Below are 25,645 nucleotides of genomic sequence, written 5' to 3'. Positions count from 1 at the left end.
AGAAAACTCCCAGGAAACTTATTGTAGCTTTTCAGTGCTTAAAGAAGGCTTATAAGAATGATTGCGACAAAGTTTTTATCAAGGCCTGCTGTAATAAGACAAGAGACAATTATTTTAAACTAAAAGAGGGGAGATTTAGACTGGCTATAAAGAAGAATATTTTTTATAATGAGGGTGGTGAAACACTGGAACAGGTTGTCCAGAGTGGTGGTAGATCCCCCAGCCCTGGGAACATTTAAGGTCAGGTTGGACGGGGCTCTGAGCAACCTGATGGAGTTGAAGATGCCCCTTCTCACTGCAGGGGCGTTGGACTGGATGAGCTTTAAGGGTCCCTCCCAACCCAAACCATTCTATGATTCCATGATTCTGTTAGAAGTCGCAACTTTTTAAGGTGTATAAATAATTATTAGAGAACACAAAGAGTGAATAAGGGTCATATCTGACATACTGTAAAGTATCTTTAGAATAATACATATAGTGATAGCAGAACTTCTCAAAAATTCAGCAATTTTGTTATCTTGGCTCCCTAGAAACACACTACTATTGGAAAGCTGAATAGCTGGCAGAACCCCTCACCATAAATGTCCTAAATACTAGTAAACAGTGAAAGAGAACTACATCAGCATTTACTACCTTAAACCTGGTAGGCAAACCCTACCGCAGAGCCAATTAAATGGCATTCCTTGAAACATCTTAAGGATTATTTTTTTTCTCAGAACTACTCCTTACTTTTGATCTTTCAGGTTTCTCACATAAGGACAACTCAGTATATTCTTTGTTTCTGTATCAATGAAATGAATTCATACTAGTAGTGATAGTAATCCTGTGTAAATATGCACCAAGATCATTATTTTGACATAAAAATGATGCAGTATGAAGTATGTATACATTAAAGCTTCTGCATGAGTAAGAAATAATTTGACCAACTATTTAAATTAATTGTTTTCTTTAAAGTTGCAACAGATAAAATATTAGGTGATGCCAACTTTGCATTCAGCAGGCACAGAAGAGAAATTATTTGGTACCATAACCATCACTGCTGTCCTCGTTTTTAGCACCACTGTTTTCCTCAGTCTGCATACACTGCAGTGATGTCACTCTCAGAAATCATTGTTATAGCTGACAAACTAGCTGATTGATTTGGCCAAATCATTGTACGCTTGTTTAAGAGGATTAAAAAAGCTTTATATTGATTTAGTAATATAAGGTACTTTTAACCAGTTTAAAGAGCATCTATACAAGGTGATTGTATCAATGTAACTGATCAGTTTAGCAGGTGATCCAGTCAGATTGATGCATCCCCCTGTCTAACTGGATGACCTGCTAAACTGATCAGTTAAATTGATACACCTCTTTGTGTAGGGAAAACATATTAAATGTATGAATTGCTCCACAAATAAGAAACCAAGTTCCCATAAGACTTTTTTACATTTCTCACAGTTTTATACGCATCCTCTCTGTCTCTCAGGTTTCCTGTATCTTTAGGGCTGCCATATTTACTTCCAGAATGTCACAGGCAGCAATATGTGAGTGGATGCTATATGGTTTTTCCAATACATTGAGGGAGCAGCAGACCTACTGCACATAGAGTGCACTGATGATTGGTATGTGTACCATAAATCTGCCACTTCCTGAACCTACCAGGTTTACTATTCGATATATATCAAACTTCCAAGGAGGTTCACACTTTCAGTATGTGTACTTCTACTGCAAAAGTTTTCATAAATTCCTACAAGAGCCAGACAAATGTCCTCAAACTCCTTTCAGATAAAATTCCTGACCAGGGAAATAAAATACATGTGGAAACCTTTAGGTATGTTCAACTCCTACTACAGTTTTATGGTTTCCCCATTTGTAAACGTTACCACAGTGATTTTACCCTAACAATCCCAACAGGGTAGGACTAAAAGTAAAGCACAGCCTATGAAAATCAGAATTTTTGTATTAATGAATACACTTGTATTCTTCACAAACTGTAAGAAAAGTCACACAATTCTCATTTGCAGACACTGCATGTTTGCCTAAGTCATTCTATTGTGTTCTCCGGTAACAGCTCCCAAGAAACTATCTGATACCTGGATAACGAGGCTTTTTTCACCATCTGCAAATTCTTGATTTGTGTATTCTCAGCACTGACAAAAGAAAATTTCTAATGTGGCAGGAGTGGAAGAAGTAGCTTCTTAATGGTTAATAACTCAGGATTTGTCACTTGGCTCTCTTCAAGAGATTGCCCAGAAACCCATTGTTTCATCTTCCAGCTTGTTTCCCATCAAATTACTATTAAATTATTCATAAATTATTACATAGTTGCTTCACAGCCCTGCAATACTAATTTTAACAGTTCCAAAGAGACTGTAACACTAGCTTTCAGGTTTAAAAAAATGCACATAGGCAGCAGTAAAATATACAGCATGGATTAATAAAATTAAAATCCAAGAAGAGTTTCCCCTTTCTAATATAAACTCTAAAGACTGACCAACCCTTCTGGAACTTAGCAATATCCAATTACCATCAGTCGCTAGCACATCTATCCCTTTGAACATATGAAATAATAATACGCAGATAAAAAAACCCCATCAACATTCTTGGCACTTCAACAGTTTCCTAATAAATTAGGCAAGTAAAAAAAGATTTTATCTACATTTTTTAATGTTACAGCTATCTCCTTTGGTCTCTAAATAAAACTGAGCATGTAAAAACACAGGATGGCTTCATAACTGTTTCAGGAAATGATAAATGAGCACACCTTGAGATAATAACTAATCAAAGTGCAAGTACTGGGCCATTAGTGAGTGAGCTGCTAATTAGTCAAAAAGAAATAAAACTGTCATTGTAGGCTAAAACGATAAGGGGAAAGAAGCACAATATTTAGAATTTTATCGAGAAGAAAATAGTATTAAGCACAGCTCCATGTTAAAAGGAAAATCAGACTCATACATTAAAAAAGAAAAATCTCAGTATTCATTAAGTTAGACCATTCAAGTAAACATAATTGAGAGATGAGCATTTACTTTTCCAAAATGTAACATGAAAATGAAGAGTGAGAAGGAAGTGCAGGCGTTCTGCACATCTACTCCCTTATGCTGCACCAGGACCATTAAAATCACATGAATTATTTTGTCAAACTGCTTAGGAAGTTCAGAGATGGTCTTAAAATAGTCATTTATCTCAAACTTAGTAAGAACAAGACTACTTTATTCTCTTTAAACCTTAATTAGTGTACTTAAAATGTAAGTTGTGTTATCAAATGTAATTCATCATATTTTAGGATGGGGATATTTTGAGCTTTAAATTGACTTACATTCTGCTGCTTGGTATTATCTTGTGCCCGTTTCTAAACCATGTCACTTGTGGTCTCGGATAGCTGAGTATGTGTAGGAAGTTTAAAACTGCAGCTTGTCCTTGAGTCACTGTTTTTCTCTGGTCTGTATCCATGAAATTCCCCATGTCTGGAAAGAAAAAAAATTATGAGTCCTGGGAGTTCTTGTCTCTCTCCCTATTTCTTTTCAGCGGACAGAGAAATAACTATTTTACAACAGTCATTTGCACTGCTGTAATTAGTCAATATGAAACTACAGATCATGAGACTATGTTTATTAATACAGATTTGTATGAGCAGCAAGGCATAAGGCAAAGCTAAGTGCTGCTGGTGCACGCAAAAAGTGCATCAGTCAGCAGTCCTGTATGGCCCCGGTGTTCTTTTCCAATAACTGAGTCTGTTGTTAACTGAAAGTGACGTCTTAATTGAGGTTTGGTGGAGTTTTTTAAAAATAAATCTCTGCACAATATAAAATAAATTCCTGTGCAATGCAAAAGCACGTAAATGGTGTACATAATTATAGCAATTTTTTGGTCACCGATTTCTTTTTTAGCCTTTTATTCGTAGCTACACAAACAGACATGCAGCTGTATCACTTGCAGTCAAACCAATGTATAATTAGATCTATGCACGTAAGCCATTACACCCAAATGGATATCAAAATAACAAGGCTACAGTCGTGTTGGTAGCTATTAGTTCTTCTGGCACTATACTATGATTTAAATAGTGCATCTAGACCTCTGACATTCACAAAAGCATCCAGAGTATTATGGAGCAGCTTTTAACAAAAATTTTAATGGAAGAAAGAAAGCCACAGTTGCAGAACTTCTGTCTCTGAAGGTTTTATTTCATAGACAAGTTCGAATATCTACGGAGACCTCGTAAAAATTCAGTGAACGTTTTCTACTTGTTTTTCTTTTGCCTTTTGTATCACATTCCTATCCATTAAAATAAACAGGGCTGTAGGCTTCTACTTATTCACCTTCCAAAGAACTTCTATGCATTTTAATTTGCTTTAAAGCAAGAAACTGACACACACAGAGAACTATCCTGGTTTCTGCCACTGAATTCCCTTTTTTTTTTTTTAAGGACCACAGGGTTCTTCACAAGTTCTTTGCTGCAGAGGGATGCAAAGGACATTGAAACACAAACTGCTATCAGGTCTGCGGCTGGCAGGAGATGAGAAGAGACAGAACAAGAGCAGAAATTAAAAACACATGGTATTTTAAAGAAGCTTTAATCATCTTTGTGATTTTCAAGTTATTTATTCAGACATAATCAGCATTGTACTTCCTCTGTTGCTCCATATTTCTTACAACTGTAATCAGATCATGTACTTAAAAAGAAGTTTCAAACCGCGTAGGTGGATCTAATTAACTTCACTGTCATACGATTATTTCAGTCTTCACAATCCAAGAGTTTTTAAAGCCATTCTGTAATTAAGAATTGCTGTGCAGTTTTTTTAACTGAATGGGAACAGATATTTGTGAAGTAATATGTTAGCATGTGTTGAGAACATTTTTTTAATTATTAAACAAGCTCCCTGTTACTTCAGAGATCTAAGACACACAAAATACCTCAGATCTTTCTCAACACCCATTACAACTGTGCCTTCCCATTTTTCACTAGAGATCCTGAGTTTACATGTATTGGGGAGCATCCTCTATCCAGTGGCATTTCCTGTGAACCCTTCCGAGTTAAACACCTAACATACAGTTCCCCATAACACCTGCTGACTGGATAAGACTGGAATGCTGCTTTCCAATGCATTCTCGAGAATAACCAAGAACTCAATTTGGTAAATATCAGGTAGCTCATTATGTCCACACAGCTTAAACCAATTAATTTAGATCAGAAATATTAAAACACATAAAATAATCATGCAGTATCACCAGCTGCCCTGGGTGGAGGTGAAAGAGGGTGTTTAAAACTTGTAGAACACAGGATGAAAATCTGCAGGAATGAAGTGCAAGTTTGACTGATGAGTTTCACTACAGAACCTCTAGGTCACTTTAGGCTCAAGATAAAAGGTTTCTCCTGTCATCTAAGATCTGCTTTGCTTTGTCTCAATGTCTTTATCAGTGAAAATAAATTAATAGATAGACTGCTTAATTCAGGCAGACAAGTCTTAAAAGATAGCTTTTTAACCCTGTTCAGCAAGGCAGAACTACAAATTGGGAGGAAAAAATTAAAACTGAAGAAAAGTAAACACCTTAAAATTACACTTCTTTCTCTCCCAAGAACAACCAAACGCACACACAAAACAGCCTGGAGAAACAAAACATCTTCTGCAGATCTTTTCTTGTTCAGAGGGGAATAAAGTTGTCTTTTCAGGAGACAAAATTCTTCAGCAGCAGCGCCAAGGTATTCCTGTGCCTCTTTCTCACTGTTGTTCCCACAAGTACTTCCTCAAGAATCGCTCCCTCCACTACACCAGTACAACTGCCGGTGCAGCTGCACAGGCAATCAGATGATAGGGAAGGAACTGTTTCAACAAACCCTACAAAATTAATTGTTGCTTTTCTTCTTTTTTTTTTTTTTTTATTTTGGAGAAGCTTCCCAGCCCACAGCTGCACAAACAAGTTTTCCCACTGAGTCTAAAGGGATAGTGTGTGCTACGCTGCAATACAAGACAGGGAACAATCAGTGGGATGGAGGAGAAAATGGGTAGGTTCTCTGGTACTGCTACCAAAGCCTTCCCCTGAAACTGCACCCGTAGATGCAACTCCAGAGGCATCTAGGCTAATCTAATGGCTCACTGCAGCAGAATGAGAAGTACCTCACCCTCATCTTCTCCTCTTCCACCTCCCACTTCCAACCTCATTGAAGGTCCCTCACCCCTCATAGCTACACCTGCTTGCAGCAGCTCACACCGGACAATTTGTGACCCGATAAAATTCATTTAATCAGAAGAATATTCAGGAAAGGGTCTGACACACATCGGAGTGAGCACAAGAGCACTTGAAGGAGTATAGAGCAGGGGCATAAGGGTTGGTAGAAGACTGGGAAGGAAAACCCCATTTCAGCAGCAGTGGAATTTTACATCAGCTCCCAGCATCTCTGAAATGATGCCACTGAGAGATCAAACATTAGACCATTGAAATTGCTGACATTACAGATATACAGTAACATAATGTACTGGTGAAAAGGATACTAAAACTTACATGGTATCATTTGCAACTGTTTTTATGTTAAAACACAGGAAATTCCATGTGCTTTCCCTCATTGCATACTGATTAACTTGAATCAGTTCGTTGGAATTGAGTTCCTAATAAATAATTCAATTTATCTAAATTCCACTTATCAAGTGACATTTACTACTACTGAATTTCCAGTTACTGACCCTGAGGACGAGAAATTTGATCTATATATCAGATTGCTTACAGGCAGCATACAAATCTGTCTTTTAAAAAAATTATGTGTTTTTACTTTGAAAAAAGAATAAGGCCTAGTTTTATGGTTATTTTGAAACAACTTATTTGGGTCATATTGCCTATATATTACCTGAAAAAAAGAAAACTATATTTCTCAGATTGTGTTAACTAGCACTAACTCCTGAAAAAAATCAATTTAACATTCCCAAATGGAAGTTACATATCAAATCAGAGGTCAGCTCAAAAATTCTGCATAGTCCAAATGAAAGTGGTACAAACATCGGAGGGTTTGGCTCAGAACGGTGCTGAGAAGTGACTTTTCAAGTTTTATTAGCAAGGTTATCGTTGTGAAATAACTACTTATTTTGTACCACAAGGAATACGATCCGAAACCTTATTGGAGCTATCTTCACCATACAATTTTATCTCAGATCCTCTGCTGTCCTCTGGGCTTTTGTTGTTGTTGTTCTGATTGACTGTGATTTATACTATATGGCCTTTCTTAATCCCTGCATATTCAGGGCAAGGTATAATAGTTTTCTCATGCTACCACTGTCTCCAAATGAACTTGTTTTGATTGCTTTCAATAGCTCAGAGCTTACTCTAAAGATTTCATTTTGCACCACTTCAAACTGTTTCCCAGAAGATAACAAGAGTAAGTGCAAACTTCTTGTGATGCAATTCTTTTAAAATTTATTGAATGTGATATCTAATAACTTCTCACAACAGCAAATGTTATTGCTATGGGTTTTTTTTACCCACAAAAAGGATCAGTTCGCTAAGGAATCACAGAATAACTTCCATTCAAACTTACAAGCCACTTGAACTTCAGATCTTCTTTGCAGCAATGCCCCCATCCTGTTCCGCACCACACACTGATAGAAACCAGCATCTGACCTCTGCAAAGCTGGGATGATGTATCTATAAGACAAAAAGCAGAATTAATAGCGCATTTCTTCCTAATGGCAGATCAGTGCAGTTTACGCGGCATTCCTTATTTCTCTTCTGATATTTTACACATTGTCTGAAATGCTTATTGTAGTTTTGTCTTACAAATAGTATTCCCATATAATCTCTAGTCTCTGGCTACAATATTGTCTGCATTACATAGAAGAAAAAGGTACTTGAAATGCATAAAACATCTTTCATTCTTAAGATCTACATTTGATAAATACTAATTAGTTCTCCACAAATCCTCTCGAAACATAGACTGAAGTGTTTTCCTCAGTTCTATCTACCCCCACTCATAAAGTAAAGATACCTGGTACTTTGTTAAGAGGTGGCACAAGAAGACTGCAATCCAAATGGAGACATTAGGAAGACTTGGGAGAAATATCAAAGCTTTCCAGTGAAAAAAAAGCTGGTTACTACACTGCATGACTACTGTAATTCTGGAAAAGACATAGTGCACTGTAGATTGTTTTTGTTCTGCCCTTCACTCTGCTTCAAAAGTCACTTAGTCCACTAATGCTCACCTTCCTCATTCAACTACATCTGATTACTCAACATGAAAATGAGCTGATAGGCACAGTTTTAATGTGAATAAAACACATGAATAATATAGATAATCCTGCTTTAAACAAACATTAATCAAAGCACATATTCCCCTGGTCACCTTCTGGAGATATTACGGTAGGATTAATGAAAGTCTTTATGAAAAGATGAGGAAAAATAAAACTGCTGAATTTTAATCTTCTAAATTTAATTCTACTAAAAGAAAGTATCTCTTCTCATACACACATACACTACACACACCCACGTAGAGAGCTTAATGTCTGAACAGGATCAGACAGCACAAAAACAAAGGAGGAAGGAAAAAAAGTCTAGTTTAAGTGATAAATGAAGTCTATAATCGCTGCGTTATAATTACAATCAAATACACTATAGCAAATGGATCAGACAACGAAATATAGTGAATTACAACAGAGCCCATGGACAAATTTTAGCAATCTGCTGTGATTCCTGTGAGATCCTGGCTTCCTAAGTACACAAATTGTAGGTAATTGTGTTGTCTGTCTGCCTGTGTGTCTAAGCTGACTCGTCCTGACCTCCTTTGGAGCAACCAACAAATTTTCTCCTGCGATTATGACCATTTGCACTGTGAAGATAAGGAAGACTCAAAATAGCGCTCTGCTTGGGAGTAGTAGTAAACCCAACAACCAGCACACAAATACTTGCTGGGCAGTGAGTATATAACTTTGAATTAGCCCTGTTGCCTCTTGCCTGATGAGAATGCCATAGGAAATAGAGCGAGAAAAGAGGTAAAAATACAAGGCAGAGGATAGAAATCAATAGCGCATAAGGCTTCCCAAGCTCCTTACAGAATAATTTGTTTCTCTGCCAGGCAAATGATTGTTGCAAAACATTATTAACAAAAAAGAAAAAAATGTAAAGATTCTGATAGATAAATACTGACAATTCATTTTTACGGTTCATTTTACCAAATAGTTCATAGCTTAACAAGATTTTCTTCCCTCCATAAAAGTTTAGTATTATACTTGGCTTTCATTTATTCCTCTGCTTGTCTGTTAAACAGCAAAAATTAAAGGCTTCTTTCTCTGGTATTCATCTATACTAAGAGAGTAATGCAGAGTTAGCTTTGTTGCCACTAGGACAAAACAAATCAATTACATCATAAGCATCTTACTTTGGTTTTCTTTTCCAATATGAATATTTCTGCAGGAAATATTCTTAATATATTACCCAAAGAAAAGAAAATATTTTAAAAGTTTACAGTGAAAATCCCATCTACCTCGGAAATTCCAAGACAGCCCAAACCTACTGAGCAGTTGGCTTCTCATAGGACCTACTGGGTAACAATGACCAGGAAAGGCAAGTGAAATTAGAAGAATTAAATAACAATTTTACTTTTTAAAAAAGGGAACAGAACATACGTTTACACTATTTGAGACTAAACTGAAAATTACTAGCCTGGATAGAAGATAAACAGGTACTCATGGAACTTCTAATTCTGCATTTACAATTTTAAACAGTCTTTATGCACCTGACGTGTCTGCTTATATATTTTTTTATATATACTTTTCTATTGATCTAACAGTCAAAACACTCAGTTTTACGGTATGCTTTCACCATTCTACTTACTTTTTCATATGCAAAAAGGGATAAAAATAATGCTTTCTAAATTCAAACCATGACTTTTTTCCACGGGATGAAAAGGTTAACACAATTTTTTATAGTCACAAGACATAATTTTGCTTTAATTTTGTCTACACTCTAACTTTCAAAGTAGAGGATCTTCCCATTACATAGATGCCAGGAAACTACTTGAAGTTTCTGGGGATCTGTGCAAGTACTTTAGAAAGTCAGAACAGACAAATTCTATTTTGAATGGCACAGCCAACCAGAAACTGGCTATTTAGAAGGTCTCCATAGAAAGATATGAAGTGACAAGCATAAAAGAAAGCTTCAAGGGAAGTTTTCCAGAGCATAACATGCTCCATCACCATGATTGCAATGAGTTAGAACTTAAGGATGAAGTGGTATCAAACACTTAAGGAGTAATGCTAGCTAATGCTTTCTTCCCAACATTTCATTCCTAATTTCAAATTTACACATTTTTATTTTAAATTCAAGACTTAAAAGTGAATCTATTGGTCTTGATAGCCATAATTGTGAAGACAGAACTAAAATCAAATGTATTTTATTAGAGAGCTACGTAACTTCTTGTCTATTCAAACTTTTCAGCAAGGGATTTATGCATCAGCTGACTCAACTTTTTTTATATAGAATAAAATGTTAACACATCCAATGTTAAAAACACAAATATAATAATCAGATACTTTTAAGTAATTTAGAAGGAAACGTACTGCTGCTTAGACATAACCTTAGTTTATAAAATGAAGAATAACTTCAGGCCACAAAATCTAATACGGAAGACACACTGTGTCCAGACTTTAATTCAAAAGAAAAAAAAAAAAGAAGAAAAAAATTAGTGCCTGAACTTTAAAGACTCTTAACTTATAAACATAAGCCAAATTGCTGCTGCAGTCAGCAATATTGATTTGTTTTCATTACATGCATCGGATCACAAAGAATTTATAATGTTGTTTTATAAATTCTTAAAACAAACTAGTGTATGCACAGTCACTACAAAAGCCAGGCTGTGCACACAATCAGCATCATTATATAAAGAAAAGCTGTTCATTTAGGGTCACTGATGTCAAAATGCAAAGACTCCAATTAGTTCTTTACTCACTTGGTGTGTTATAATAAGATTTGAACATTTTCAGCCAGCTACAATACAGACATTACTTAAACTGAAACACACTAAGTAATATCAATTACCAAAAATCTTTGATTGATGATTCAAATTGCAGCGGAAGTCACTTATACAGGAAGGAGTCATGCATTTGAACAGAGTATTTACCTAAGAGAACTGCAGAGCAAACGATTATGGGGTCAAAGTTGAAATTTTTCAACTGGAATTGTTATGTCTAAGCATGTATTTTCCTTACTTTCATTTATCTTAATGCACCTATGCCATATAATCCTTTCTGGCAGCTTAAAGCTTTGCATTTCTATAGAATCAAAATCTCATTTGGCTTATCTCTGTGGTATAGTAGCAGTAGGGTTGCAACATCTAAATTACAGTTTTCTACAGTTATTTTTTTATTATAAACCAGCAGTTTTCCTATCTTCTTAATCACCTCTGTAGATGATGTTTTAAATACAAATAGAAACAGAAACAACATAAAAAATGCAAAATTGGTAACTTTAGCTTGAATCATGATGTGACATTCACCAGACTAAATTAAGTCCAATGATGAGAAACAAAGTACTGTATACAGATATGCACACAGAAAGCTTGGGAGAGTTGTTCCAATGCACTGCTTCATACTTCTCTTGCAATACACAATAAAAATATAATTTTGTATTAGGGTGTGCACTTACTTAAGAAATAGCACAGCATTCTGACCTTAGTTTCAAAATGTCACACGTTCTTATCCAGGTTTCTCCTAGTATCATGAAATATAAGTCTCTTAGTGACTACTACATCTACAAAGCTTGTGTTCTAGCATTTGTTTTTTGTTGATTCCACACTCATGTGTTCTCTCCTCCCACATCATTTCTTTGTCTTACTTTCTCAGCATCTTACACAGTTAAACGCTGCTGTCGGCTCCTTCTACCAAGAAACTACAACAGACTCTGATATTGTTGATCAAAACAAGTGGCATTAACACAAAGTAACGCTCAACCCTTCTGTGATTATTTTTCCTATTAGAGACTTCTTGTACTTTCTAGAAAGTATTCCACAAATCCATATGTATGTGTGGCTCATTCAAGCTATCAGTGTATCTCAAGGCTTGAAGATAGCAATCATAAATTGATATGATTACTCAAGAATAAATAGTCTCACCTAAATCAAAAGTCTTTAACTTCTGGGACGTTCACATTCAACTATATGTTTGGCTGGAAACATGGGTGCTAAATACTTTAGGTGCTAAATGACAAAAAAAAGTTTTAAAATGTAGAGATGGTTTCCATATCACCCTGTAAATGTAAATAATATTGAAAATAGAACTAATGGCAGATTGCAATTTTTAAAATGTTTGAGAAAAGTAATTTTGGACTACCTCCTGTAACGTTATAGAACTTTCTAACATTATCTGCATTTTTATACTAATCCAACCTGTAATTTCTGTCTGTAGTGACAGAGCACAACTTTTCCCTATGTTAAGCAACCTAATCACAACAGTGCACTACTTGCCTTAGTCAGCTAAAGATACAAATGCTATACGAGGGCTTCATCTGTCACACACACTCTCCTTATAAATTCTGAACTCATTAGGCAATTTCAGCAAAATTTGGAAGCAACAAATAAGCTGCATAAATATTAAATGTCTATAAGGTTACAGAAATCACCAGTTTCATAGGGGAGCCCCAGTTAATGCTTCCTTTAAAGAAAAGCAGACAAAACTTGGCTCTTTTACACTTTGATGTTTGGCCAGCCATCTGCTGCCTATCAGCAAAACTGGAGCTCTAATTAGCCACAGTATGGTTTTTCTCTTGCCTGATGGGATGTGTTGTGGAATAGAGAGTCAGGGAGACCCTGGGAGCAAAGTGCATAATCATAGAAGAACAGTTTGTTCAACTATAAGATTAATTTTCACATTCTTGGAAGGGAAACCGAAAGTTTCATATGCAATTTAAGATAGACAACATACTTCTAGGTCTTACTGCAAAGAATAGTCCCAGAGAGCTTAGCTTTGTTCAAGGATGAGTAGTCCATCATATGTAATATTTATCTAAGGAATATGCCTGCTGTTTATTACAAATAAATGTTAGATTATATCTCCAGCAAACAGAATTTCTGGTAATTAAAAATTCTATGTTATGACCCTTATTTTCAAGTGTGAAATATCATTTTTAGCAAAGGGTATTCTTTTAGAGAGATCTTATTTTTTTAAAAAAACAGTCGTCTTTCATGATAAAACACATTGGTAATGTAACAGTATCTGCAAAGCTGGCTTGAGATACTGGGGATTTTTGGAGGCGGGGTGTTTGGTTTGTGGTTTTTTGCAATTACACTTAGAGAAGGCTATTATATAGCTTTTATTTACTTATATTCACTGGAGTAAGCAGTTATTTCACTGTCATTGTGTAACCACTTAAATTCCAAGGGCCAGCTGCCTTCAGCAAGGCACGTAAGGACGAGCCGATTTCCTTCCAAGTGTATCTGGGGCAAGCCTGGCTCCGTCTTGAAGTATGGTGCAACATCATCTGAAATACAGACAGAAAACATTTTTGTAAGCTATTTAAGCAAGTACAGTATGAGCCACAGACATTTCATTTGTTTCTTCTCAAAATGGCCATCATAAAACAAGAGGCAACATGATTCAGTAGTTCAGGCTTACCCTGGTAACCAATCTTTATGTTTAGATGCAGAATTCACAAGATCTTTATAACCTTAGTCCTTGGAACTTACTTAGAAAAGAAGCTTAGACAAGCTTTTGTCCATATTCACTGTTTATACACATAAGAATTTCAGCACTGTCTACTGGGCCAGGCAGCGAAGAGCCCCATTGGCTTTTCCCCCTTGCCCCCCTCCTCTGTGAGGATTAAATCCACTCAGAGGGTTTTTTTTTTTCTTGAATACAAACCAGAAGAGTAATCTTGGATAGAAATGATTATCACGGCAGGAGAAGTCTCAGGGTAAATCAAGAATTTTGATAGAAAAAAAAAGGAGTTTAGAAAAAAACACCTCACAAAATCGCAAGATTAATGTGTTTTTCAACATTATTGCCAACCAAAATGTGTTAAATTACATTACCTGAAACCGCTAACAGATTTGGAATTAGGGTACTTCAATAATGTTCAGGGGTCACATGTAGTTTCAAACTATTGTTCTCCTGTGGTTCTCAAATGCTCAAAATACTCCAAGTAGCGAAAATCTTGACTGGTAAATTGCCAAACCGCCAGTCAAACACCAATTTATTCCAAGTCTCCAGTGGTTGGCAACTCGCCCCTTGTCACCTCTGGGAGATTGAGGTTTGCACATTTTACATGCCAAATTTCTACCTGTAACTACAGAGGAACGACAGACTTCATCTTAGATGTTTACAAGTACCTTCGATACTAAAAATTAACATATTTATTTGTATATATAATAAAATACCAAGTTACATTCAAGATCAGTGATTTAGTATAAAACATGGAATAATGTTACCGCATGCTGCTTTTCAGGAGTGCAGCAGAGCGTATGTGTATAAAATCACACAAATGCTGTCCCAGGGCAACTAACTGTTGCTAATCTTTCTTTTAAAGCTTATTTTAGATCAACCTCAGGTATTTTTATACTTGCTGTTTAAAGAGTTTAAGCTACCTTTTACAGTTCATGGGGGAGTGACCTCATTTTCTATTCAAGGCTGTCTCAAATGTTTGAATCCCTAGGTCACATACTACAATATTTAACAGTTGATAGCCACAAGACAGCAAACACACACGTAAAGGAAGACGCAGCTCAAGGCAAGGAGTGCTGATGGATTTCCAGGTGCTCCAATGAAGACTGAGACTGCAGAGGGCATGCAGCTCAGCTCAGCCTGGTGAAGTCAACCTCTCTAAGCCCCTATCTTTCACTTTGCCTCTCATCAGGGCATTTTTATCATCTCGCAGACCACACAGCAACACCAACTCATCATCAGCCAAATGGTACCCTCCCGGGGTAGCAGCTTCACTTAGCTGGCTGCGGTCAAGGAGTCACAGGCTGACTGTTGCCAAACTATTAACTACAACTGGCTATGAAGCTGAACATCAGCTGCATTCACATTTGATGATTTGTACTTATAAATCGTCTCGGTAGTTCTTGAAACTTAACAGCAGAAAGATATAGTTATTTCTGCAGGAAAAAAGAACATCATCCTAAAGCGATACTTAGAAATTGTTACACAAAACCTAACAAACCCAATTTAAAAAAGGTATTTTGAGGTAAGGCCCTTTTCTGATTTGTAGCATTTTATAAAATTTTATTTACAAACAAATTGATCAATGCCCAGTGTAGATCAGTAGTATTTTCTTTAAATGGATATGCATAAATCTTATGAAAATGCAGCATATGAGAATATAGGAACAGTTCTGAACTAGCTAGATGCAGGCAAATCAGTGATGTTTTTGCACTCCTCCAGTCTATTACATGACTGATATCATATTCTGCAAAGCTCCTTTTGTCATTTCCTTGTTTTAATGGCTGCAAATATTGTTAAGTGTTATCTCACTTTCCATTTTCTCCTAATTAGTAAAATCAATCAATATTTTAAAACTTAATAAAGAAAACTCTAAACTGGAGTTAGATGACATTAGTGTGAAATACAGTTATTTTACACAGACTAAAAAGCATTTTTTTACAAAGATATTTCTAAAAAATAAGGAAACATTAAATAATTTCAGAGGCCTCACATATATTTTGGGGAGCCTCCCAAAGTTGTTCTGAGACAGACATTCTACCCTTGCAAGACTTCAGGTATCAGGCTTTCTCTGGAGATAAACAGGCAGAGGCAAGGAGCTGGTATTTGGTGGAAGAGGTTGTAGCACAGTCCAGTTGGGAAACTGAAATTATTAGTGCTGCGTCCCCTGAAACCAGTGACATCTACTTGCTAGTGAGCTTGTTAAATGCTTCCTTCCTGAAGAAACTGAGCCAGTCTGGGAGACTACAATGAAACTGATATCTGCAGTATAAACCTCTACCTAAGTAATCTGTTGATCTGGTTTTTCAGTGATTTACAGACTCAAGCAGCACAACCTCCTTCCTTATTTCACTCTGAATTACCCGCTTACTCCTTCTAACTTATATTTTTCCACGACCAAATGATTTATTTGAAAGACAAAGACTGCTGCCCACAAGTCTGTCATTCAGCCCCACATTTTCTGCTCAAATATTCCAAATCCAGTGATGCTGCAACCCACTTAGAGCTCTTAGCCCATTTGAAGTATCACCATCAAGCTGGTATTACATGAAAATTATTCTCAAAATTCGATCCAGTTCTGGTAGAAGGTAAAATTTAATAGACCTACGGGAATATTTTTATAAAGTGTATATCATGCTTTATAAATTACCATCTGTCTGGAAGTTTTACTTAAACCCTTGAAGTAATTTTATCTTCTAATCTTTTATTCCTGACTTTCTCATCAATCACATACCATCGGTTTATCAAATTCAATTATGTAATCAGAGCTCTCTAAATAGTCACTGAAAGCAGGAATGAAAATAAGATACTGAGCAAAGATTCCACGAAGAGAAGTATCAGTACAGGTTTGCTGACTCTGGCATTTCTGCTGCTCACACCTCAGCCACAAGATCAAAACAGTGCTGCACCCTAAGCTTCGCATCCTTAAGCCATAACGAAAAGCAGAATTTTATACCAGACCTAAGAGGACAAGTTTGGTTGTTAAAGAGCATCCAAGGGCAACAGGAAAACTGTCAGGAAAAATGAAAGCCATCTCAGAAGAAAGATCTTCCTTTGTAGGAAAGAAGCAGCTGGCTACGGGACGGAAGATACAAGGGGGTCCTGTAATAGGTGTGGGATACTCACACATTATTAAATACAGGAAGGGTTCACTATAAGACTAACCTCGGCCAGTCAGTGGTTTAGAAGCCATGACAGCATCTCAGTTTGTACTATTCTGAAGGACAAAGCAAAAAGCTAATAAAAAGTCTTGAGTCCTAGATTCAGGAATAATAAAATACTGGAATTAGTCTTCTTAGCTAAAGTAGTTTTCTGCCTAACAAAATACGAATATAAAGCATTCAAGCTATACACTGTTGCTTTCTTCTAAATGCTAGATGTGTTAATACTTGCAGCCTCCCTGGCTCTTCAGCTACATTAATAATAATTACTATTATTATTATTATTATCATTATTTAAGTTGCAAGAATGATTGAAAGGATAAGGTGCCAAGCTGTTGGCACATATATAGAGGCACATCTATAAATTCCCATTAAGTCCACTTACCAAACTCAATAACATCCTGACTCATGTCCTTAAAAGGATGGTGCAGATCTATTTTCATGTCAATCTCAAGAAGAAATAGGATTGAATATGCCAAAATTACCTGAAAATTTGCTCCAAAACATGAAAACATGTCTGCCTCACTTTTGTGCATCATTAAACTGCAAGAGTTCCATTATACTACCTAGTTATTCTGTCTAGTTTCTTTCTCTGGTACATGCTTAGATGGATTTTATCTCAAAATACAGTTCCAGGGCATAATTCAAAAATGCCTGTACACTTTTGTTTGAATTAATGGTGACATTTAAATACAAAAATGGTTCTGTATGCAACTGTTACCTACTTGGACCTTCTCCCCAGCCCTAGCAGATGAGCTCCATCACAGAAAAGCTGAGAGCTCGCTCATACACTATTCTCCCTGAAAATCACCTTCAAGCACAAGCTTAGAGAGAGAATCTGCAAGAGGAGAAGGCAACCTGACTGCACAGCTTTGAACTGAATGGAACAAACCCAAACATTCTAAGGGTTTGCTACTCATTAGTTAACCAAAGAAACCTAATCTCATAAGGATTGTGTGAGTGAATGTGATTTCAGAAACTGAGAAACTGAGTAACTCCTCTGGGACCTCAAACATACTATCTAATAAACACATTAACAAATTCTCTAATGATTGTTACCCCTCTAACAGCTTACACTTTTAAAACACATAAACCAAAGCCAGATTAAATAGATCTTTCAATTACTACAGGGTGCTATAAGATCTCAAAAGTAATCTTGCAGTCCTATCCCTCGGGAATTCACGTATTTTAATCAATCCTCTGACCAAAGAAAAGAAACCATGCTCCAGAGAAATATCACATCATCTTCATCAGTGAGCAACACTGCAACTACCCTGTTTAAATCTTAGCATTTTTTTTGTCCAGAAATATTGGATACCAACAGTTACAGGTGAAATCCTGTGCGCACGTCTTGAGAAAAATCACTTACCGTGGCGCTGAACAAACTCAGAGGAATAATGTAGTTAGTGCAGAGAACAGGCTAGGAAATCCCCACTGGCATTGATATTTGTTATGTATCTCTACTTTTAAGTCATTTTTAGGTGAGCCAATATTGAATATTAAAAGTAGATTAACCTGTTCATAAATCAGCAAGTCAGAGCAAATACAGCTCAATCACTAACAAATATTGTTTCAGAAGCTGACTTTCCATAGCTCAATTCACCCAACAGATGAGATTGAAAATAAATTTTTAACTGAGATGATATATTTTTCAATAAACTCGAAGAAAAATACAATTGGTTTATTAAAAAACATACCTATGTTGATTTTAGCTTATTAGTCCCTAGTCAAAGCATGACGCACACCACCCTTTCTTCATATGCATGTCTAAACCCACAATCAACTGACACAGAAAAATAAAGAACAGAATATCTCTGAGGCATTTTCCAGGAAAATGAGACTAGATAAATAAATTATATACAGAGGCTGAACAATCAGTCCGGAAGAGCAACAATACAGAAATGCTTTTGCTCTCATTGTTTGCAAGGAAGAGGGATGTGAGCCATCTTCAGGTAGATTAATGATAACTGCCATGAAAGGAGTATTTTAAAAGATCCATCTAGGGGATTGAATGCATAATACAAGAGCATAGTTAAATTAAAAAGGAAGCTAGAGTCAGGAAACCCAAACTAAAGACAGGAAGAGTCTTTTCATTAATCCAAAAAAAAGCAGGTACAACTATGGACAGCAGAATCCCATTGAGAAAAGATTAAAGTTCAGCCGTGACATTCACAAGCTGATGCTTCAGAACACATACAGTTGAGTAGAACTGCTCTGTACTGACTGACAGCTGATAACTGGACTTTCTGGGGAATTAGGTCCATTTTCTTCTTATTCCCAACTTGGATATGGAAAAGATTTTTCTCTTTTTCCTTTTCAAAAGGTCTTTTTAATCTTATTATCTTAGCTCCTGACATGCATGCATACACGTGCTAGCTCTGGATGCAAGTTTTATTCTCTTGTGGAAATGAACTTCAACAGCTTATATGGCATAAGAATTTGGAATTATTGCACAGTAAATCTCGGGAAATGTACAAGGAAGTCAGATTGAACTCAGATATATTTGAATCAATCTTCTTTTGAATTCAAACCTTCTAAAATGTATTGGTGAGATGCTGGGGAAGTTAGTATATGATCTATTCATAAACTGTCAACAGTGTCAAACATACATTAGAGCATTCAGTCACTTGAACTGTATTGATTTGCAGGAAGGCTATTCTACCCAAAATATTGGATATTTGAGATTCAAATCGTCTTGGTTGGAAGTGTGAAATAAATCAACATGTACAACAATTAAATTTAAATTGCATTTTACTACATCATTCTGAGCCTGGATTTGAAAGGACTGATGCATCATAGTGAATATTTCATTAAAATACCAGGTTATTTTTCAAATATACTGCCATAGTTAAGAATTTTCACACAATTGTATAAAGCATTCCCTTAAAGTGGATTTCCTGAACTTTTATCAAAGACCATATCTGATCCTGTATTGGAATAATGCTGAAGCAACTGTACTTAAATCAATCTTTCTTTCTTGGTTTCATAAGGCAAGTAAATTAGCCCACACTACCCATTTTTGTTCTCCTTCAGATAAGAAAGATAATCTGCTTGTTGGATACCTCTGCTATAATCACTAAATGCAAATATGGCATCAGCTAAGTTTGATGGATAGTGCTTTTAAAGCTTTAATTGGGGATAGAATTAAATTGTTTCAGGACTCAGCAAGTTCTGTGAAGAAACCTACATATTTCTCGAATAAGTGACATTTATTTCTTTTAAATGCACAGTCACTGGGAGACAGGATTTTGATGGGTAACTTTTTGTGCCTTGAATAGGTCAAATAAGTAATTGGCAAGTTACTTATTGGGTAATTGCCAATCATATATTTGATTTGGATGGAAGAAATATTGAACTTAAGATTGCATACCTGTTGCAAGCTATCCCAAGAGGAAAACTAAACGCTCGGTAATGTATAGTTATGATTAGCTTTCAACAATCCAATAGAATAGGAGTCCCAAGTGGTAAGAATGAGTGTTTCACACTGATAGTTAAGTAGATTTAATTAAAACGTCTTTTGGTTGTTTTTTTTTTTAATTGAAGCATCAGTTCTATATTTCAGAATTACCTAAATGGCACTGTAGAGTTCATTTTGCTTCAAAGCTGCATATTTCTTGGTGCAAGCACATCAAATGTTTTCTCCAAATGTTGACTAATACATAGTATTGTTTAAAAGAAAAAACTTCACAATACGTCCCTCAGAAATTTCTACAATTCTAAGATAGACGCCACAAAATTACTTGCTACAGGAAGACTTGTTTTAATATTTCTAACCTTTCTACCTTGTTTTAAAGAACAAACATTTCCTGTTACATCTCATTGCCTCCTTCCATTTTTCCCTGCCAGCAGCTTTAGATGAACCACAAAAACATGTATGTATGTTATGCTGAGACAAGACAACAGAAAAAAGCTAAGGCACATTTTTTGTAATAAAAAAAAGAAAGTCTTACTATCAACAGTAGCTTAGGAGTCCTTAAACACAACCTATTCTTTGCATTTGTGACATCTACTCCCTAACGCTCTGCAGCTATTTAAAGACCATCCTTTCAATCACTACAGGATCACTTCTTGAAGAAGAATTCCCTTTTGAGAAAATATATCTTGAGTTTTATTAGACGCACACAAAACAGAACTGAAAAGAGGAGAAGCACAAAAGAGAATTTTTACAGGGCCTGGATTCTGACGGAAAAAGACACTGGTCGGTAACATCACTCCATTTAAAATTCAGCATAAAACTCTCCTGGTTATCCCAAATGCATTGAGAAAGATTTTCCCAATTACAGTTGTATCATTCCTTTCTTAAAAATTGATTTCTTGAGCAGACTAGCCAAGGAGAAAAACAAAAAAAAAAAGCTGATATCATTTTAACTGAGCCTCGAGCAGCTCCTGGTGTATTAACCTAAAGTCCCACTAAGGTTTCCTTTTCCCATTTAATTTCTACATCACATGGTTTAGTTTCTCTTTTTGACCTCCTGTAATACTTCAGTTGAGCCAGGGCACAAAAAAATGGGTTTGTTGTATATCAGAAGGCAATCTCAATTCACAGTTTCACAAATTCATAGAATATCTGCCTTAAGATTAAAAATCAAGAAGCTACAGAGGATGTGCTTAAGCTATTTCAGTGTAATTCATCCTTGAAAAACAGTGTAGAATTATTGCTTGGAAATATTCATGAGGATATCTTAAAGAAAGTTAGACATGTGCTGAGAGAAAAAGGCACAGTAGGGTACAAAGTGAGCAAATAAAGGAGAACCCATTAATTATCAAAACAAAAACAGTCCCCCCAGGGAAACCTACAACCTCTCTGGGCTGAATTTGGCATCAAAGCATACCCTCCATTTTTTTGATATTTATTTTTATCTAGTGATGTTCACAGAGACTTGCGCAACTCTCAAGGAAACAAGTTGTTAGTTTAAATCTCAACACAAAGCAGGTGGAAGGCAAAAGTGCTTCACCAAAAAAAAAAGAAGCCAAAAATAGCAGGATTTTGTTCTTTGTCTTAACCACAAAGGAAGTTACTATTGCTACTACGTAACCTACAATCCCCAGCTGCTATAAGGCCAACCTGACCACACTGATATCTCTCCATCAATGTATATACCCACTAAATATTCCAGCTGGAACTAGGATGAAGGCAGAACATTTAAGAGAGCAGAAAAGATAACAACATAGATGTGCTTTCCATGTGTTTGTCCTCGGTATAAGAAATATTCTCCATTGGTTATTTTGTAGAAGATAAATTCAATCAAAAAGGAGCATCTGGAAGTACCAGCTGAGGACTGTCTGGAAGTACCAAAACAGAAACTCTAGTGCAGCAGAAGAAACAAACAATGGCACAGCAAAGGCGCTGCCGGATTGAAAGCCATACAAGGCCACATATTTATTATTTCCAGGGGAGAATCATCTCCAAACAGCAAAGCAGCTATGAATATCCATAGATAATATAAACACACATCTCTTTTGATGAAGGGGACTGGAGGGGAAATGATTCATGCAAAACCTTTGTTAGAAAACAACGCCCACTCCTTACTGCTATTGTTCTTTTGTTTACATGTAGCTTGTAATTTTCTTATTTTGCCCTTTAATCTTGAAAAATGTAAATAGGTTTATAAATTGCATAAGGCCTGCCTCAACAAAGTCAATTCAAAGGATCTCAATGGTGCCATTGAATTCAAGGGTGGTAAGCGCACAATCTTACGCTATACAGAACAGAGAAAGGATTGTTCATATCCTTACGTGATCCTGAATTAGGACAAAAATGCAATCAAAGCACAGCCCAAAGTTCACAGAATTCAATTGAAACATTCCCATCATCGTAAGAAAACTCTATTACAGTCACCTGGTTAGTGCTTTATTCAGAAACAGAAGCGCAAAGCTATCCTTGCAGAGCTCTCAAAGTATCTCATGGCATAATTTGTGTAGACAACTGGATAACACACTCTACAAGCAAACAGGACGATCTGCCTTTGTGTACTGTCATGCAGAAGAGCAGGGACTAATTAAGGGCCAGATCAAAGGATATGTGAAAACCTGACATAAATGGGCTACCTTAATTTTCCCTAATATCATCACTTATTTCTGCATCTTTTACACTAACCACTTACAGAACTATCCAAGTGGAATTCTTTCACCACCTCAGGGATAATACACATATCTAGAGACTACAGAATTATTTTCAACAATACTGATGAAATGTATAATTCCTTCTTGTCAGAAGTTGGAAGAAACATATCACTGTTCTTGAAAACATAACTCAGCTTGACATATCTGAAGACAAAAAAAAGGAGTTAGTTTATTAATCTGGATATTTTATTTAATTTTCTTTGGGTTATAAATAAGCAGCAAGTTAATACTGTTTTCAGCTTTTGACAGTTCTAATGTTAATTACATGTACTGGATTTTATAAATCAATACTTTGTACATAAAGTGTTATTTAACTTGCCAAGTGTAGCAATAGATCAATGCATTTACGGTTCTTGCTAACATTGATGGATGACATACATCAAAAGGATATGCAAAGGAAAAATAAAAGATTTATTTGTAAGTCAGACAGGGTTAAACCCCCAGTTAGGCAGAGAGGGAACTTAAACAGTGGTTTGAAAATTATGTCATAACTTTATTAAGGTTTGAGTGGTTTTCTTCTTGAGGTTTTTATTTGGGGGAAGAGGGGTGTTGGTTGGGTTTGGGGTTTTGGTTTTTGCTTTTAATACCAGGCTTGGAGCAGACTGCTCCGTGTAGAGAGCTATTGTGTTAATACTCTGTATCTTATAATATGTAGGAACAAGGAATTGCACCTCCCAAACTGAAGTATATTTTTACTGAAGTACCATATTCCTGTATTCATCACACAGTATCTCTATCTAATAAAGACACTATCAGGCAATCAGAAAAGAAATCATACTTGATAATTGCTTTACTATTTGTAAACATACTACACTTAATGTGCTTAAAATTTTAAAGGCTGTACAAGCAGCATTTTATCATAAAACAACTTCAAAGACTGCGCTATGTGCTGTAATAAAAGAAACCACTCAGTTAAAACAGTCATTCTAAGAGCTAGTACTAATGCACTCAAACATCTTGAAGAGATACACAGCTCACAGTGTTATTAATATTCATTATTTATTTGTGTCATTTGTAAAGACGACATCAAATATGTTAAAATCAGGTAATTCCAAATAACTGAAAGCTATTACTCTGTATGTAACAATAGCAAGTCAATATAATATTGTTTAAAACCCATTATAAGAAGTGTGTATAGATACAGAATGTATAATTATGCACTGAAATAGAAGGGAAAATTGCTTTCCGTCTAGTATGGATAGATTTCTCAGGACAGAAGTATAACTACACAACATACTATGTTCAAACCAGAGTACAGAAAAAAAGTCCTTTTACATAAAAAAATTAATATCAGGAGGACCTTTTTAAAGTTACTAAAGGTCCACAAATGTAAACTTGAAGAATTGCTGTCCTTTGGAAGTAATTCATGTAACTGCTATATGTTAGTGTGATTTACGTGACTAGCAAATAAAACACCACCTCTGTGTTAACACCAGTACAACACTAAATTAAACACAAGTAGGCGCAACTTCCTGAGCCCTATTACTCTGGACAGTAGTAAGCACCATGCGTCTACCACCTACCAGTCATGTTACCATGTTTATGAAATAGTTACCAAAAAAGAAAAATGGAAAAAGGATGGTGAGTCTAATTCAAAGACAAACAATCATTTAAAAATTTCCCTTCAAACTTGCTTGCAAAAAGATTAAATTCTATTTAACCAAAGTTTTAAAGAGGTTGCAGAGAGGTGGGTGTTGGTCTCTTCTCCCAAGTGAGAAGTGACTGGACAAGAGGGAATGGCCTCAAGTTGCATCAGGGAAGTTTAGATTGAACATTAGGAAAAATTTCTTCACAAAAAGGTTTCTCAAGCACTGGGGTTGAGTCCCCATCCCTGGAAGTGTTTAAAAGGCAGGTAGAGGAGGTACCTGGGGACATGATTTAGTAGAGGACAGGGATGGTTGGAGCTGATTATCTCAAAGGTCTCTTCCAATCTAACGATTCTATGATTCTATGAAATGAAAACACGTAGTCTACTGGCTAAGGCGTGTCTTGGAGGGGAGTATAAGACCTTTAATGAAACTGGCAATTAATGCAAGAAAAATCAGGAGGCTGTCTTCAGAGTCTGAATATTTTGTCTCAATTAGACAGAAGACTTCTGTGCACAAAAACTATTCTTCTAAATTGTTAAAGGCTATATGGGTATAAAAGAGAAAGTGGATCAACTGCTTAAAGTAAAGCTTGGGTTTGTAAGTTTGGTAGAATTTCATGCAAGCCCTCAGTCACCTTAAAGAGATGTGAAAATATTATCCTGGAAGTGCGAGAATTGTGCCCATGTAACCTTTCTGTCCAACTTTAAATTGCGAGTCAGAAGACTGGCTGAGCGATACAGCACAAAACAGAAATACAACCTGGTGTTAAGTCCCATCTTGCTGACGCATAACACACAAGTTGTCAAAGAAGAAAACCACTACCATACTCCAACATGTTACACTTAGGCTATATCATAATCCTACTCTCATGCAATCCAACTCTGAAGCACCTGATCATTTTTGCTGTAGCCTAATCAAATAAATGCAGGAAGAGTTGCTAAATCCTGCTTAGCAGAGTTAAAGAAATGCAGTACAGCCCCCTACTCTTTGCTTTGAATCTCGACGACCTGACATTAATGAAGATGTATATTCAAAAGGAATATGGAATAAAGCCTGAACCTCGGTCATGAGAACTCCTGTATCCTGTAAGACGTAAGCCCTGGGCAGGTTTACAAGTTCTACAAAATTGCTCACTGGGGGAAACAATCTGCCGACTTAA

At 36.1% G+C, this 25,645-nt stretch overlaps 1 protein-coding gene across 2 annotated transcripts in view; it reads right to left on the bottom strand.

Moving 5' to 3' along the window:
• SDK1 (sidekick cell adhesion molecule 1) overlaps positions 1 to 25,645 on the bottom strand; it is a 396,340-nt gene that overhangs the window by 277,434 nt on the left and 93,261 nt on the right. For both annotated transcript variants that reach the window (XM_069870517.1, XM_069870518.1), the window contains exons 2-4: positions 13,275 to 13,434; positions 7,508 to 7,614; positions 3,302 to 3,449 (exon numbers count right to left, since the gene is read on the bottom strand). In XM_069870517.1, coding sequence (XP_069726618.1) covers positions 3,302 to 3,449; positions 7,508 to 7,614; positions 13,275 to 13,434 — 415 coding nt within the window. The remainder of the gene's footprint in view (positions 1 to 3,301; positions 3,450 to 7,507; positions 7,615 to 13,274; positions 13,435 to 25,645) is intronic.

This window comes from Phaenicophaeus curvirostris, chromosome 16 (assembly GCF_032191515.1).
Source record: "Phaenicophaeus curvirostris isolate KB17595 chromosome 16, BPBGC_Pcur_1.0, whole genome shotgun sequence".
NCBI classification, from domain to species: Eukaryota; Metazoa; Chordata; class Aves; order Cuculiformes; family Cuculidae; genus Phaenicophaeus; species Phaenicophaeus curvirostris.
This window is presented reverse-complemented; position numbering and strand designations above follow the sequence as displayed.